We start from the raw sequence: 18,105 nt of genomic DNA, 5'->3' as shown, positions 1-18,105 counted from the left end.
AACAACTTCACGTTTTCGCGTCTCCCACGTTGGCCGAGGACCCAAAGCCAGGACCCCGCAGGAGGAACTCCGCGAAATGCCGGAAGAGCTGAAGTTAGATATTATTGCTACGCTGAAAACATATTCAAATTTGTAAATATATATATATATATATATATATAGTTGAATATAAGTACACCATGTATTAAAACGTATAGTCATTTTGTGTTGGTCTAGATTTGGTTGGTTGTTTTTTTTTTGCTGTTGGTCGGATTTTAGTTCAGGCATATTTTTGTGGGGCATTGCCGGTCAAAATCCCGTATGGCATGTATGCAGTAGGGTCAAAATAACAATTTTGTAAAGCATTAGCACCATATTTGTTGTAATTACAGTCTGATGTAGAGACATTGGTAACAATGATTACTGGAGCACAAAATCTGCATGAAGCATTACTGCTGAAAATAGTTTGTTTTGTCGTGGACTTTCGATACAGTCAAAAATAGCGACATCTGCCGGGCAAATACTGGGTACTGCCTCTGTATTGAAAGGTTGAATCTGGCACTGCTTTTATGAATTTTAAGCGGAGTTTACAGTTTTGTCATTTAGCAAACTGACAAGATTATTGGTATTCAAGCCAGCACGAAAACCCTCTGATACACGTGACGAAACAGCACTGGGGTTTGGGGTGGTCACGTGATTTTTTTTTTTTTTTTTTTTTTTTTTTTTTTTTTTTTTTTTTTTTTTGGCTTTAGAAGATTGGTCTTCAACGTGTGGCATTTTCTGTTTAGAACCAAACATCTCCACGTGTCTAAAATGTGTTTCAACAGACAACGAGGGACAGATCAATGAGCCATCGCGGAACTATAGACATGATTTCACGACGACTCGTACCGCATCAGAGCACCACTCCCTGGTGGTCTAGTGGTTAGGATTCGGCGCTCTCACCGCCGCGGCCCGGGTTCGATTCCCGGTCAGGGAACTCGCTTTTTTTTTTTTGTCCCTCAGATTGTGATATTTGCCTAATTTCTAAATCTCTATACACAGTCAGCAGAGGGCGCTGTTGTTCTGGTAACAGTTTCCTCTCTCTCACGCACACACACACACACACACACACACACACACACACACAACACAGACACACACACTGAAGGAATGGCAGAAACCATACCATTAGCCTTGGTGACACTGCCCCGGGCTGAGCTGTGTTTGTGTGGATTCATTCTGAGCCTTCATTGATAACCCTGCAGACCCTTGATATGGTTCTGTGTGAAATCGAGGCCAATCTGAAATGGTTTTTGCCTCTAACCTATCCACTGCACTTAACTTTGTTTATTGGAACCCATTGCTCATCCAATGGATAGATTTAATAAATAATTTGCCTCTCATGAATTTAACATATTTTCAAATAAATGGAGAGAGCCAGTATGTTGGCCGTTAATACAGTGCCAGCAGGTTTTAAGCCGAGCGGAAACAACTAAAGGGATTGCTGTAGGTGCATCCTGATGGAACGATAATAACCCTGTAACTTCAGATGAACTTTCTGAGTGTAGCCTTAAGGCCAAAGAGCCAGCTCTCTCCAAACAGATGCAGTCAGAGATAGCATAGTTTCATTAAAGTGGAAAGGTGAGTGTTGTGCAAGCTTTCTCGCTTCCTGTCTGTCAGATAATCTCTTCTGTTACCTGACATGAGATAGGTAACATTTTAGATGTTGCCAGATTTGTCTTGATCGCCTTTGTTATCTACAGGAAGCATGTGTCTGATCACTATCTTTGTATAAACAACAGAAAAAGGCTTAATCCTCTTAATCCCTTTCTTCTTGTGTGGTTTGATTTTATCTTTCTTTTTTTGTTGACAGAAATGTGACTTTTTTTTGTTTGTCTCTTCTCTTCTCTTCTCTTCTCTTCTCTTCTCTTCTCTTCTCTTCTCTTCTCTTCTCTTCTCTTCTCTTCTCTTCTCTTCTCTTCTCTTCTTGTGTGTTGTGTCAATTTTGTAAGCACAACTAGCATCAATTAATAAAACTGTTGTTGCATCACTGAAATTCTTGCAAACATCTGCTTGGGAAAAAGAGAACTTTGTTATTCTGGCCTTCACATGTTCAGCGGTTCAGTGTCTACACACACACACACACACACACACACACACACACACACACACACACACACACCAGAGTAACACAGTGGCCAGAGTTGGCCTTCTATAAATCAACCAAACAGAGTTGGTTTGTAAGGATGAAAACCCCCCTTTTCTCTTACCCGCCTATCCTTCTCACTCTTTCTGCAACCATTTCTCTCTGACAGCATGAAACCCACAGATATTCTGCCTCTCCTGGTTTTTTTTGGTTTTTTTTTCCACCCTACTTCTTCTCAAACTCTTCTTTCCTCCCTGTCTCTCCCTCTGAAAGCTTTAGGGCTGTGCCCCGGGGATTATGACAATGGTTATTTTGTTATGGGCATCTGTGTCTCCTCGACTTGTTGAGAAATGACTAAAGAGTAAAGCCCAGATACTATATGTCATAGGTGTTGAAAAGCCTAATACCACATTGGCATTGCTGTTAGCCAGTACCCTTTGGCTTATGTGCTGCACTCCGCTGCATGTTGAAAACTCCATCTTCTTAGCATTAGCCCCATGCACACTGTTTTAGGAACTTAATCAAATTCCTATTGAGGTTTTTAATGATATGAAGTGTAACGTGGTTCTGGTGTATTAAACAAACAGTGAAAAAGGTTCAAAAGAAAGGCAGCAGATGTGCCTATTCTAGACACACACACACACACACACACACACACACACACACACACACACAACAACAACAACAACAACAACAAGTAATCAAATCAAGTTCATTTTTATACCTCAATATCATAATGCCTTAATGCTGAACTGCAGAACGCTGATGCATGTGAGGTGAGGTCCAGCACGTCAGTAGCCTGACCCAACTCCATCGCCACTTTTGCAGCTGTAAAATGGAGGATGAATGAAATAAAAGGTGTCACAACTCTGCAAGAGAATTTGTAAATTCTACAAGATCCTCATGATTGAATTATTTTATCCACATTTAAGTTACTATAGTGCTAAACTAGAATTCAGCCAGCGGAAGTCTTTGGGTATTCTGACCATAGACTGTGACGAGTTCGCATTCAACCGCCCAGCACAGGAATATCTGACCAGACACCAGATTTAAAAACTCTGCTTACAGAGATATTGATCTGGCATGAATCAGCATTGTGTGAACTAGTTTAGCAGTGGATTGACTGTAACAGACGATCACTTATGTGTAAAAGTCACGCAGTGTAGCTCCAAGGCAAAGGTGTTGCTGCTCGTGACAAAACCCATGCAGTAAAGAACTACTGTCTCTGCAATTGCCTTCAGTATTTTTAACTCAATATTTCAGTATTATGGCTCACGAATTGGTTATTTTGATCCAGTCTCATCAATCATTTTCCTACTCTTTGAGCTCCTTCTAAAGGAAGCGTCATCATTGCTTTAGAATTTAGTTTTAATTCATGGGGTAACGTGAAGCCCTGCCTGGTGACATCTTAAATAAGACAAAAGAATGTAGGGGCTTTGGTATGGGAGGAATAGACCATATAATTTTGTATTTTGTGGAAAGAATAGAAGCAAAGACTGGAGTTCAGATACCTTTACATGTACAAACAATACAGCGGTTAAATCTGAAAGTTACAAAGCTGTGTATTAAAGCCACAGAAATGCAGAAAGAACAGTCTAGCCCCTGCTATTATGGAGGTGAAAACATCTAACGATGATGATAGTGATGTTTAACAATATGTTGGAAGCCAAATCCTTTGTCAGGGCATGATGCCCGGTTGACTTCAGCCAAAAAAGTACGACTGGAGATCATGTTTCCTTCCTGAGCCTTTTTCCATGTCGACAGAATCCATTTCGAGTTTAAAAGTTGATACCCCCCATGGAAGATGAAATTCAGTCAGACTAAAAAGAATAAAATTAGGACTCACGCTACGACTGAACTGCTGTCATGACACACATTTGTTAATGTTATTTCATTTACACTGTAAAAAAAAAATCACATTGGAACAGTATTAGCTATCATCCGTCAGGTCTTTTAAACCATAACTGATATGTAATGCATTTTTGTGCCATATATGCAATGCATGACTGCCTTATAGAATAATGCAGAATAATACAACATGAACCAGTGATTTTTTTTTTTTTTAAACAACATGCTCATACAGTTTGTTACTGATAAACATTTCCAACACTCAACTGGACAGCTGGTTTTTCAAATTAAAAGAAATGTTTTGCGTAAAAAGGTGCAGTTTTTCAGCATGTATTGAAACGTGATAAAACATGTTATGGGGTTAGGGAAGAGTAATAAAAGGACACATTTAGACTGCTTATTAATACAGTCTTCCAGCAACACTGTATTGTAAAGCCAATAAATAAAACAAGACAACACTGTACATGGGTCTCAACAATTCATTTGTTCTTTCCTGAAACTTGAGGATTTCAAATTGATTGGGTGAAATCAATGTGAAAACGTTGTAGCACCACTAGATATAAAAGACAGTTCACAGAGCTTTGTCCTATTTCAAAACAGTTATTTCATGTATGATGCTGTTTATATGTTTTTTTTCTTCTTTTATTTCCTTTTCATGACAACACAGAGCAGTCTGCTATTGTCCAGCTATTGAAGAAATCCGCTTTGATTAGCCTGTTTTTTTATTTTTTTTATCAAGCTTAGGGTATGATTATTTTTTACTTAATTGCTTCTTTGAAACATCCCTTTTCATTATCAGACCTTCATTACCATTTGATCAGGAACTGCAGAGCAGACCGGAGTGTATCTCAAGTTGTTGTGTGGCAGTGCTTGAAACCTCGTCAACAGTTTTTCTGTTTCTTTGTTGTTCTGCCATCATTAGCCCTTGGCTGACAGGGAGATGTTGGGTGTCCTGGGTACAGAGCTGTTCAGTTGCGGTACATAAACAAAGCGGGGATTTTTCAGGTTTTCAGTTTCTTTTCGACATGTCAGTACTATTCGCTTTAATCAAGATCCCCATTTTGCGAATTTCTCCTCATAAGTCTGTCTTTCCTTTATTTGTTCTTTCCTGATCACATTCCTGCGTAGTGCTGTCAGCATCAAGTTCTTGTATCCAGATGTCCGGCATCGCAGGGAGAACAAAGGGCACTGCAACTCTCTTGCACTTCCATTGAAATGTTCTCTGTTTTTCAGTGCTCGCCACACGCTTAAAACAAAAACACGTCTTTTCAAGCATGGACATCAAATGTAGTCTTTGGACTAGCTAACTACCTATCTGTCTGTATCACAGACTGAGTCACTTCCAATGATTATAGGTTGGAATTCGAACAGGACTGGCAGCACTGCTTGCCGTAAAACTTGTGGTTGCAGACTCCATGCTGGGGCACAAGGTAACACCAGTTGAAGTAATCCCTACACGCAAGGTCTGTGGAAAAAAAAATGGAAAATGAATTATTGGTGAATTAAGAGAACTTCGTTCAAACAGCATTGTGTAAGAGCTTCAGTACCTTTCTTCTCAGGTTGTGGACAGAAGTTGGTGTTGCAGGCCTGAGACACTGAGGGTTTAAGATGGAGGGTACAGCCAGAGGAAGGCTTCCCCTGGACCAGACATTGGACCATCCTGGCCTGCACTCCTCCTCCACATGTCACAGTGCACTGTAAGGTACAAAGAAACAAGGCTTTGATGATCTGCCAAGTATAACACACTCTGGGCCCTGTCTTTTCTCAACAACAAATGTTGATGAGTTTACAAAGTAATACAGAAAAAAAGAAGCAGAAACTCTCCCTTGTTTCAGCTGTGTAATCCTGCTTTATGTTAACTTACCTGAGACCAAGGAGGTGAGTGCCATTCTGGTCGAGGTGGAGGGTGAGGGAGGGGCTGAGGCGGGTAGGTGTGATGATGCGTCCTCCATCGGTGGACTGGCGGGGTTGTGCGGACAGGACACTCAGCAAGGATACAGGGCCTCTGCAGCTCTACTGTGGGCTTGGGAACGTGGTGGCACTTCTTGGCAGCAAGCTCTCTGTATTTACCTGCAGTGTCCTTTATCGCCCAAAACAGGAATGCGATGAAAGTTATAAGATGCCATCACACAACACAAAACCATTGAGTAAACAATTCTTACAGTCTGCGCAGTTTACGTTTTTCATGCATACATAAGTAGAGACAACAAATGAAAACTTTAATATGGTGGTGAGATTAAAGCACAGAATTGCCATGACATATAATACACACCTTCTCTGCACACTTGATGAAGCGTGCCTGATGGCCATGACCGCATGTTACTGAACACTAAACATGGAGCAGAAAAGAGAGAGAAACAGAACTTATTTGCATTGGCTAAAAATATTTTTACAAATGAACATTAATTTTTGTTTCTCGTTTCGATTTCATGTATTACATTAAATTACCTCCTGCCATGTGGAGACAAACCATTGGACCTTGCGTTGTTTCTGGCAGCGTTTGATGAAGCAGGATTCTTGACTGGCAGGTTTCGGCAGGCCTGCACACACGCTGTCTGGCAGTGTGTGTGTCTGGACGACTGGGTCGGTGTTCGTACACAGCACAGTCCTCTTCTTCAAACCATTGCCACACTTACGTGAGCACTGCCAAATAGAAAGAAACATGATCAAGATATTTCATGATATTTAAAGGTCCCATATTTGACACTTTTCCGGTGTTTTTTTTTTTGCAGCCTTAAGATCCTTTAGAAGATATTTTTGTGGTTTTAAGTCCAAAAAAAACATCTCAATATCGTGCTACATCTCCATTTTAAGCTTCTTTCTGGAGCTTTTCTAAGAACAGGGTGTTGTGTGTCTGTGACTTTAAGGCTCACTGATATGACCGTCTCTTGTGATTCACTGACTCTTTTCTGAGCGAGACACTTCCCGGCCAATCACTGGTTTTATTTGGTCCTGTTGATTGTGAGCTCTGCGACAAAATGAGCGCTCTGACAGTGGGTCGTGCTGAGCTACGACATCAGTGAGAATTTGTGACATACCAAACTTAAGGAAATCCCAACGGCTCGTCTAAATGTCACAGTTGCTGATTACGGCTTGTGTGTATTTGGACTTTGACACTTTCACAGGATTTATATGGCGCTTTGATCTGTCAAAATGCTTTAGGTAAAACTTCTTAATCAATGGTAGATTAGCAAATGTGACAATGTCACATTTGACAAATGACAATATAATTTACTGCAGTTACGTTAAAAAATGGCCCAAATAAAGAAGATAGTTAAGAAGATAAATGAAATCTACACTGGGCCACTATATGAAACCAAACATTACAGAAGTTTCCAAAGTCAACTCGAGGCCTCATTGTAAGGAACATTTTATCATTCACTAACAAAGATAAAATAAAATAAATATTGGCTAAATGGTTTCAATTGTTCTTGGACATTTATAATATACTCATTATTTTAGAGGTAGCTTTTCTACTTAAGAAGTAATTATCAAAATGAATTCAAGATTCGACAGAATGTAGTTAAAATATGACGTGAACATGGAAAGAAATGTCACAGGCCAAAAATCTTAACAAGTCAAGTATGCACAGAAAGCATTTCAGAATTACTTCTATACAGTATATTAATATTCATTCCATATTCTCCACACAATGACTTACTGTGCTTTAGTTCCTTAATAACACCACTGAGGCCGTCAAACAGTTCCCCCCATATTCATTTTGATTCAAGCACACATCTTATGGCACAGTGCACATCAAAATCTTGAAAGTGTTTCACTATATACAATAAATGCGGAGCTGTGACGTGCACTGTGGCACAGAGTACCAAAGAGCAAGTAAACTGGACACCATTTGTGCCATGTAGTTGGGGATATTTGGGATAAAATAGCTGTTAAAAAGTTTAACAGTGCGACAAGTCACCGCACACAATGTACAGGAATTGGAGAGAGAATGAAACACTCGAGGTCTCAGTGGGCACATTCATAGTTTAAAGCCACTGAGATCACTGTCATAAAATGTGCTGAAGCCATCAAAGCTGGGGTCCACTTAACAACCCAATGTGTCGAGCTCTTCAGGCTGAATGGCGAGTGTGTCGGCTTTGAAGTGTTTTTTCCAGCTATGGGTTAGAGCTTTGTAGCAGCAACATGCCCTCACCCACTTGTATGAGTGTAAACACGGTGAAAATGATCATTCCTGCCCTTTTTACCTGTGACCATGGCCCAGTGGTCCAAACTGGTGGACAGCTGTGTGTGTTGCAGGCCTGCCTCCTGACCGGGGTGGACTGGGCACAGTGAGAGTCAGCCAGGGCGTCTACGTTGGCCTGGCTGGTCTTCTGGACACACTGGACCTGCCGTGTCTGCTCACCTCCCCCACAGCTCTGGCTGCACCCCCCCCACTCTCCGACAGACCAGCTGGGACAAAAGAACACAACACAAGGCCGCTGAGTCAACATGCGCAGCTCCTCAATCACTGATTCAGATGAGCCCGCAGGAACTCATGAATGACAAAATGATAACTGTAATTGAAGAGAAGACCCACAGTGTTGCATCTAAAGTCACTTCTCTTCTCCTGTGGCCACTGCAGATGTTTCAAAATAAAAGTGACTGTAAACCTAAGAACTTAATGTATGTGTAGCTTATTCATAGACTTATATAGACTTATGCAAAAAAAAAATTAAAATACCAGTCTCCATATATTGATGACATCAGGTGAACTGGAGTGGATGGATAAGCTTTTAAAAAAAAAACACTTTTGAAAATTAAACCAGTGGTTTCCAACCTTTTTGGTTTCTGACTTCTTACAAAAAGCACAAACCTTTCAGAAGTCAATGAGTTGTTAACAGACCCAAATAGTGATTTTTCCGCTAAATCTTTTTTTTGCATGGTTTAAGTTTAATCATCAAATATCTCCCCAAAATCAAAGAAAAAGTTGAAAAACTGAAAACTTGTGCTCTGTCTTTTCCTCTCCTGATGACCCTTCAGATTTATCAGCTGTCCTTGGATATAAAACTGGATGTAAAGTGGTTCAAACTAGCTCCACCTGCAGCACCTACAAATGTAACATGCTGCTGACACACTGATGCGTTACCATTAATAATCTAATGATATCATTTATCACTATATATCAGTCAGTGGGACAAAACCAGTACTTTTACTACAATTGCTTATTAACTTTTACTTAAGTAGGATTTTTCACAAAGACTTTGCCTTGTAATGGAGTAATTTTACATTGGTGTATTGGTACTTTCACTTCAGTAAAAGATCTGATTTCCTCCACCACTGGCACAGGTCTTAATCTATAAGGTGTTAGACTTTGTTCATGGATGACTGGCTTTAGAGCAAGTCAGAACAGTCGAAACACCAGGCTTTTAAACTGTAACCTAAACCCCATTACAAAAATGTTAAACCGCATGCTTGCCCAAACTCAGCCCTGATGACCACTAAAACTAAACATTACCACAAGGCCGCTGAGGACATATTTCTTTCATAATTACCTCCACTTGTACTCGACACATTAGAGTATGTAAGCAATTATATATATATATAAAAAAAAAAAAAAAATGTCACCCTTTATATTATGCACCTCAGTTTGGGGCAGTAAAGTTTACACATTTATTTTTGTTCATTTCTTACAACACTGCTCCTTGGTAGAATATCTTAAGTCACTGATTCTCCCAGACTGCTCTTGTCCTTACAGCCTTGTTGCATCTCTTCTTAGTGACTCATAACTCAAGGTGCAGGCAGCTCAATCTTTCATTACACACTCTGTCATTCTCTCCCTAACCTCACCCCAATGTACCCACCCAGCCTCCTACAATCTCCCCCAAACAACCCAAAAACGGTTCTGTCAGCACACTGACTTGTATATATTAACAGTCTAAACTTTATTTGCAGTAATTTGGTGCATCACTTCCCTGGAATGTTGTATGAGGGGAATGAGAAGAGGAAAGATCTATAGGGCAATATACATGCACTACTGAATCTAAATAACTACAGAGGGACAAAGTCCAACTGGTCTTTTTATGCTATGGCTTGTCAGCAGGAAGATACAAACTGTTGTATCATCAAAATATGATTTGAGGGAGAGTAGGGGGAATATAGGGAAGAAAGTTTTTGTTTGGTTATTTCTTTTAAACAGCTAACTAAATGATCAACACATACATGTAACATATTTAACATGGTGACTTGGTATTCATTAGCCTTTGGCAAAGAAATAACAGCTGAACCTTCTTGGTGTCATTCAATATGAGTAAATGCAAGCAGAGCTAAAGTCACAGCCATTTTTAGAGCCACGTTGTGTCTTTTAAGAGCTGAGATATGAGATATATTTGGGTACGTTATGCATATTATTGGTTTCAAGAGGGAGGACATTCAATATATTTTGTAATTGTAATTGGTGTAGCTTTATAGATAAAAAAAAACAAAACTTCACAGGATTTCTATGACGTAACAAGTTTGTAGTGGTGAGTTGATATCATGGATTTTATATGTATGAACTTTTACCAACCTGCTACAGCATGACATCATACTAACACACTTCATGGCATATTGCTTTGGCTCTCTTACACCACTTGGTTACATATCAGGTATCGCTTTTTGAACAGAAAAGTCAAATATAGTCATCTGACCTATTGTAAGCGAAATATTTTAATGTGATGGACGATAAAGGTGACACATTAACTAATATTGAAGGGTATTTGTTTGTACCACAGGTTTATCTCTGTAATGACTTCATGGAAATGGATATTGGCGTAATACACTGACTAATGCCATATCAAGTTGTAGACCACCTTGTGATTTTTGCCCTGGCTGCTATCAGTCAGTGCGGTTAAAGGATGAGTAAGCATCACACTGTCTGGACAGAAGCACGAGGGATCAGGTATCCTGTGGGCAGCGTGTCAGGTAGGCTTTGTGGTCAAAATGACGTTGTTGAGATGGACACCAGGGGCATTAAATAACCCCTGACCAGAATTTATGGCTTTGCCACTGTGTGCTTGAACTTTCATATGTATATGTCAGCGTGTGTTTTTTTGTTGTTGTTGTCGTTGCTTGTATCAGTGTGTGCCCACACTGTGAGACAGAGTGATATCATGCTCTAAATGCGAGTGGACACCGGACACCCTTTTCCATGATGTGATGCTTGTTAAGTCCAACTCAGTGGGTGCAGACACAGCAAAATGAAATAACTACACGGCCTCAGAATAGTATGACATGCAGCGATGGACTGATGATTGCAGCCGGCTAGTCTAGCGAGTGTGTTTTAGTTGGTCCAGCATGTGTTTGGTCTAAGCTCACAGTTTATGCAGGAGGACAGCCACAAACTGTAAAAACCTGATGCTCTTTAAAAAAGTTGTCCGTATTATTGTTTAAAAAAGGAGCATATGAAGTAAAATATGTTTCAGTTTTGTTCTATAAAGATGCTCTATACTATATAGTTATAAGAGAAGTACAAACAAAACCAGTTCTGGTTGATTAAACCATGAAACAGCACATTAATATAGTAGGATATATAAATGAGATCCTCGCAAACACTATATTATAAGCATGTTATTGACATTTAATAGGAAATCTGAGCTTTATATGTGCTGCAATGGTGTAAGACGCTCTGATGTGAGTGTAAATTAATGCAAAAGTGGCCTGGAGGTTTACACAACCAATAGGAAAGATATAGATTATCTAATGTTCACACTATGAACACATTACCTGTAGATATCAGGGAAGCTAGCTCAATTAATACTTTTAAAAGAAAGCTCAAAACATTACATTAGCCTTTAACTTGCCACTCTTGAAGCTCTCTTGCACGTGCCTGCTCTTGAACTACTGCACCTTTAAAATGCAGTTACATTATGTATTTTAACTGTATTTGTGTTTAATAAATTAATTTTATCTGATCTTATGCATCTCATTTCTTACGTATCTGTTTTTATGTGATACACTGTATGTAATTTCCTGGCTGTAAAGCCCTTTCAGCTGCATTTTTTTGTATGAAAGGTGCTATACAAATAAATTGTATTATTATTTGTACGATATCAATGTTATTGTGCAAATATTCTTCAATCTCATGAGTACTGAAGCTTTTAGTGTTTGAATATGAAGTCTGGTAATTTACGCAGTCAATGCAACCACAAAAGTGGAGAATTGCTTTAAATTCATTAATTATCTAAATGATCTATCAAAACAATCAAAATCTGTTGCATTAGTATAAAAGTTGCAATCAGCAGAATAGTTTCTGAATGTCTTGCCAATACATGGCTCCTCCCGCAGTTACATGCACACAAATGGACTTGCATGCACACCGAAGCAGCTCCAGCTATAGATAATGACGGCGATAAGGCCAAGAGATGAGCATAAACTGTTGTTCAATTACTTTATGGCCACCATTATCACTGCTTCCTCAACTCAGTGTAAACACACAGATCCATTAGTGAGCAAATGCTGATAGGAGAGCCGTGTGTAACTTTGTAAGTAGTGGGGTGAGAAAGAAGGTAAGAGGGGAAAGAAAAACAAGGAGGCATATAAGATAACCACAAGAGAGCAGAGGAAAAGCTGTGTTGGAGTACTTGAGAAGAAGGGAGACTAAATCTGAACATATTTATATGAGCTCTTTAAAAGATACAGACAGAGAGTGTTTGTCATACAGCCACAGCTTCACAAATCCCTGCTGAACGACTGGAAGTGCTGTGACCTGAGCACAATTTAGACTGAATGACAGCTATCTTTGGCTGACTGCTCAGTGGTACCAGTGTGTGTGCATGTGTGTGTGCGTGTGTGTGTGTGTGTGTGTGTGTGTGTGTGTGTGTGTGTGTGTGTGTGTGTGTATGTGTTCGATAGGACAGGGTTGGACAGGACACGAAAAAAAAAAAAAAAAAAAAAGGACAGCACATCAAAGCATCCAGGCCATTAGACTTACAGCTGAGCCTGAAGCCACCCAGGTAATAGACACTGCAGTGGAGGTCTGACAACAGTGTGTGTATGTGGCTGGGTGAGAGGTGGGACAGAGAGGTCTCACCACTGACCTCAAAGTCTTCATTTCTGTGTGTGTGTGTGTGTGTGTGTGTGTGTGTGTGTGTGTGTGTGTGTGTGTGTGTGTGTGTGTGTGTGAGAGTGACAGAGGGAAACAGACAGATGGAAACTGGGAGCAGATCCTGGATGTATGCCCTGAAACATTTAGTTTCCTGACTCCACTACGATCCATTTACCAATAGGAGCATAATTCGATTTTCCACTGAAAGCGTGGCATAGAAACATTATACACTACATGAGTTTGGTGCACGTACATACAGGGTTCAATATGTAGTAATATGTAAATTTGTGATATCTGACTTCTACAAGAGCTTGATTGATAAACATAACTTAGACAATTCAACGAGTCGTGTTTCAATATACACCACTTTTAGAGTGCAGTAAATAAATCTTAGCATGACATTTTAAGAAAAAGAAAAATCTTATCAGTGCTTTTATTGATTCCTACAGGAGGTCGAGAAACATTTACTGAGCTTACTATAATGTACCAGGTGCATCCCAGACCTTTTCAGCCATGTCCAATTTTGGAGGCCAAAAAAAATGTCATGCTTCCCTAAGCGAGTATAGTGAACGCATATTTATCAACCTGTAATAATATTAAGGGAAACGGGTGACAACTAGAGCCAAGTTCAATTTCCTTAAACTTACAGTATCAATGACATGTTTCTTTTTTTTTACCCATATTACTCATTGGTTTCTGTTGTGTACCGTCGACACCTCTTTACAGCAGACAATAGTTGGAGCTTATAACATTAGTAATGTTGTGAGTACAGCATGTCTGTTGTCAAAAAGATCTATTCAGGACATTGGAGCATTCTTTAAAGAATTAAGTAAATAAAAAAAACACCATTTGTGACACATTTTACATTTTACATTGTAAACCATGTTTTATGTTTATGTTATTTTGTGACCCTGATGTCAGATAATGATAATTTAGCACGCAGGTCATGCAAAACAATTAAACCATTCCCATGACAACTGAACATCCACTGAGTAAGGCCACAAGATGTGTTGAAAGCTTTGGAAACAAGTAATTTTGACTTTTTTTTTTTACTTTTTTTGTTACTATTCTGCTCTATACAGTTTTTTTTTTTACTGCATTAATGTCATCTTGTCAGTTGACAGCCATTTGGGAAGCTAATCTTAGTTCAAATGTGTTTTCTTTACTTAGTTTTAATTCAACATTATAATTACCTGAAACGTTTGTGTGGTATTAAAGAAAAAATAAACCCTCTGTAACGGTAATTACAGTAATCCAGTCCTACAGTTAATATTGCAGACTGCAGGTGGAGTATGATGGTAGCCATCCTAATAAAACATTTGGAAGATGTTTTTATCCAAAGTGCCTCAGAGCTCTTTTTGAGCTGGGGAGGGACTCATCAGTACAGCTAGCAGTGCAGCGCTGTACTCACAGCACCAGCTTTTCTTGAACCTGACAGTGAAAACAAAGTGGGAATGACTACATAATATACAGCGCATCACTACACACGATGACACAATGAACCACAAACATGCCATCATTACTTAAAATGTCTGACCTAACAAAGATCTGTAGGACGCAGCCTTCGTTCCTGAGCACTTTATTTATATGTTTTCTGTCAACGTGATCACTACTTTATGTCAGTGAATATGAGACAGCTCTGTGGTCATCACACAGCTTTTTCCTAGGATACCTGTTCCAAAACGGAGACGCACACAAACTGAGCGAGAGGGAAATATTCAGGCAATGACACTGCTATGCAGAGGAAAAAAAAAAAAAATCCCCTTTTGAACAGCTGCTGGTGACCATAAAACATGAGATAAATGCTAACGTAATTGGGATTCCATGATTTCAGAGCAGATTACATAATATTGGTGCCCTCTATAATACTGTATCCCTGAGAAAATATTTTTGAAACATTAGAGTTTCATTTTTTTTTCTTTAGCAGGTGTTGGGACACCGTAATGCAATGCAGATTAAAGAGAGATTTTTTCATGGTCAAGAGGGAGATTCCAAAGAAAGCATTGAGAATATGGTACTAGAGTAATGAATATGACTGTTTGCATCAGTGCTAATAGATTGTTGTGGTTTTAGTCTATTGGCTGCACTGATTTCAGGGTGGGGCGCAGTAGAGACACTTAAAATTGTGTTGATGAGAGGGTGAGAAAGTTTGGGTGGAAGTGAGCTTCAGAGTAATCGGACACCACCACTGTTCCTCTCCTGCCCAGCCATGTCTTCTTCGTGTGTGTGTGCCAGACAGCAGCTGATGGCCAGGCATTATGCTCTCTGTTACAACAGCATCACACAGTACACCATTACTGCATTTACAACCTATATGTTATATTACATTGTATGCATACAAATGCAAACAAAAAACTTTTGTAGCTCATGCAGCAGCAGCGCAGAATGTTGTTGTATCTCTGACACCTCAATGTAAAGTTGTTGCTCTCCTGTACGACTTCATCTATTCTTAAACTTTAAAAATGCCCTTGTATTACATTGCACCCAATTAGCATCATCATCATAGAAAGCAAAAAGGCACATCAAGGCCTTGTGCCTGTCTCTGGTATGGCCCTTTAATATCTGCTAATAATGTGAGTTTTAAAAGCATTTTTAATGGCTTAGTTTGGCTGCAACAGAACAAAAGAGTTTTAAAAGCCGGGGACGAAGTCACTTTTGGACGTACCACAGCAGAATTTTTCTGGACATGCACATGCAACACTGACCAAGATGAGGTCAGACTCTCAGCTAAACCCTTCTCTGCTCATAAATCAAGGCACAACTTGTCAGCAGTGTCCCCTTCATTTCGAAGAATTTGGCTGATATTTCAGACCACTGCTAAGACTGTGCGAGGGAATACTCCGAATAGAGCCACAGAGGAACTGACGCCTCAACAGCAGCTGTCAAAAGACACGAGACAAATTCTCTTGTTGTTCCTTGAAAGACAGGCATCGTCAACTCTGGAGCTGCCCTGCTTTACAGTGGTCGCCTTAGTAGAGGTTCCAAGCTGTAAATGCTCTTTTAATTTATCCAGCAAAGAACATTTTAAGTGGCAGATGTCAGTTTTAAATCTCGCAGTGCAAGAAAGTTGAGCAGTTCCTCCATTTGGTTTGCAGATGTTGTCCACAATCTCAATGAAAAGTGTTTCAAGTAAGAGTGCGGTTGAGTGGATGCTCAGAAGTTGTACTGTTTTGTTTGTGGCTAATAATTGTAGACTATAAACAATGAAGTGAAAAGCAGTTAGCAGAGGTAATGTATTCTATAAGTTCAATCACACTTTAGAAATTACAGGACTGTCAATGTTTTGTAAAAAAAACATTTTTTTGTGTGAATCTTTTTCATGTTTTCCATAGAAATTGTGGACTCTTCTTATTGTACGGTCTCAACATTATTATGTTAAGTGCCCTGGGATCGCTAATGTTGAGATTTGACGCTGTATAAATTAATTAAATTGAATATACCAAATAGTGGCAAAACGTCTCACGACACCAGATGTATCCTCTCTGTTAGTGCACATTGGTAGCTACGAGAAAAGTAACCATCTTCATCTTCATCATATTTTGCACCGGTAACCTTCCTGTCTTACAGGAGTACTGTAGACCCAAGAGAACATGTCTGAGTGATATCTTAGAAATTATTACTCCAACCACTAATGTGCTCAGGGGAAGTAATACCTCAGAAACAGCTGTTGTAGGAATGAGATACTTTATCTCAGTTGGTCACAGCACAGATTTGACTGGTATTAATATATTCAGTGGCCAACAACCTGTTGTAAATACCATGCGTATATGTGTAAACTCAAAAACAATGATTTGAAACCTCATCATTATCAACAAAACCTCAAGTTCCCCGCTCCCAAGAGTGTCTTTCACTGATATGTTTTCTGGCCAGGACTTTACCCTGCATGACACTGTCCAGAGCAGCACAGACAAGGGAGGGACATTTCCCTTGTGTGTGCGTGTGCGTGTGTGTGTGTGTGCGTGTGTGTTCATACATGTCCTGCCTGTCAACAGGCGAACCCCTCCCTATGATGTCCACAGCATCAGACCCCGCTGACTGATCTTTGATCCTCTGCCTCGACCCTGAGCGTCCGAGACCAAACCAGCTTAAGTTTGCCAAGATCCCAGAGCCGCACCCTGAAACCACACAATCATCAGTGGGTCTCGCTCCCACTCTCGCTCTGTCTGGTATGTCATACATCATAGAGAAATGTTCGTGCCACTCAAGGTGACATCGGTGACATTTCACAACATCTGGGAACGCCTGCTTGCCAAAAGGATAACATAGGATAACTACATCCCAAATGTAAATTAGTCTTGGGCCTGTTTCTCTTGCAACCTTGTGGGAAAATAGGTCCTAAGCACCACAGTTTGTAAGCGAACCAACATGTCCCACTAAATAAACTGGCTCAGCGTTTTGCATACACCAGTGTACTAAAGAACTAAAACAATAAAAAACAAGTTGTAGGTGGGTCCATATGGCCAGAGAGTTAAAGTTTGCTTAAGAGCTTGGGTCCCAAAGTGATGCTTCATGTGAGCAGATTTACAAGTTCTTGGCCCTTTGTTTTAAACAAACACAGAAGCTAAGTATTCCTGACAGTTGGTGAGGTTTCATGGTGAACTGGATGAAGACACGAACAGAACGTCCAGTGAAACTTTCCTTGTCTTCCCTGCGTCTCACACACATGTTTTGGCCAAAGTGTATTTTTCATTACAAAAAGGGAGGAATGTCATCATCACAGAACAGGTGCGTTAATGGGCTGGAGAAGGGTGGAGAATTCGGTCAGTCCTGCCTGACACCCTTCATTCGCTTTATTATGAGGAGATAGTGTGGGAAGTGCGGAAGAATTGACTCAACCAGTAAAAAGCTCTTTTGACACTGCATGTGAAGAAATCACAGAACAGATGTGAAGGTGTTGTAGGCCAATAACACATGGCGGTCAGGAGGAGCAAGGAGGGAAGACGGTGAGAAGGACAGAAGGTAGCAAGAAAAAAAACTGGAAACCCAGCGGTAAAGTGGGAGACACTGAACAAAAAGAGACTGATAGAAGGATCATCAAGGCAAATCAGAGAGAATACAAAAAAATGCTGTCTTCTCACATGAAGATAGATATCATCCTACTTAGTTGGTGGCCCTAAAGCTGATC

The 18,105-nt window shown here is 39.9% G+C and overlaps 1 protein-coding gene and 1 non-coding gene across 2 annotated transcripts in view; one reads left to right on the top strand and one right to left on the bottom strand.

Annotated features, from left to right (window-relative positions):
- The first annotated feature begins 886 nt into the window (after window positions 1-886).
- On the top strand, window positions 887-958 carry trnae-cuc (transfer RNA glutamic acid (anticodon CUC)). Its single transcript has one exon. It is a non-coding gene; the product is annotated as a tRNA-Glu (tRNA).
- Window positions 959-3,604: 2,646 nt separating this feature from the next.
- The window catches only part of LOC138194460 (A disintegrin and metalloproteinase with thrombospondin motifs 16), a 51,443-nt gene continuing 36,942 nt past the window's right edge, over window positions 3,605-18,105 (bottom strand). Inside the window, exons 19-24 of the mRNA XM_069143212.1 lie at window positions 8,164-8,368; window positions 6,404-6,598; window positions 6,228-6,284; window positions 5,820-6,035; window positions 5,503-5,650; window positions 3,605-5,420 (exon numbers count right to left, since the gene is read on the bottom strand). Of these exons, the coding sequence (XP_068999313.1) occupies window positions 5,305-5,420; window positions 5,503-5,650; window positions 5,820-6,035; window positions 6,228-6,284; window positions 6,404-6,598; window positions 8,164-8,368 (937 nt within the window). The 3' untranslated portion in view covers window positions 3,605-5,304. The remainder of the gene's footprint in view (window positions 5,421-5,502; window positions 5,651-5,819; window positions 6,036-6,227; window positions 6,285-6,403; window positions 6,599-8,163; window positions 8,369-18,105) is intronic.

The sequence above is a fragment of the Embiotoca jacksoni genome, unplaced genomic scaffold, assembly GCF_022577435.1.
Source record: "Embiotoca jacksoni isolate LCO1_2020_lvr unplaced genomic scaffold, fEmbJac1.0.p SCAF_11, whole genome shotgun sequence".
In the NCBI taxonomy this organism is placed as follows: domain Eukaryota; kingdom Metazoa; phylum Chordata; class Actinopteri; family Embiotocidae; genus Embiotoca; species Embiotoca jacksoni.
The sequence above is the reverse complement of the archived record's forward strand: the minus strand, read 5'-3'. Positions and strand labels throughout refer to the sequence as shown.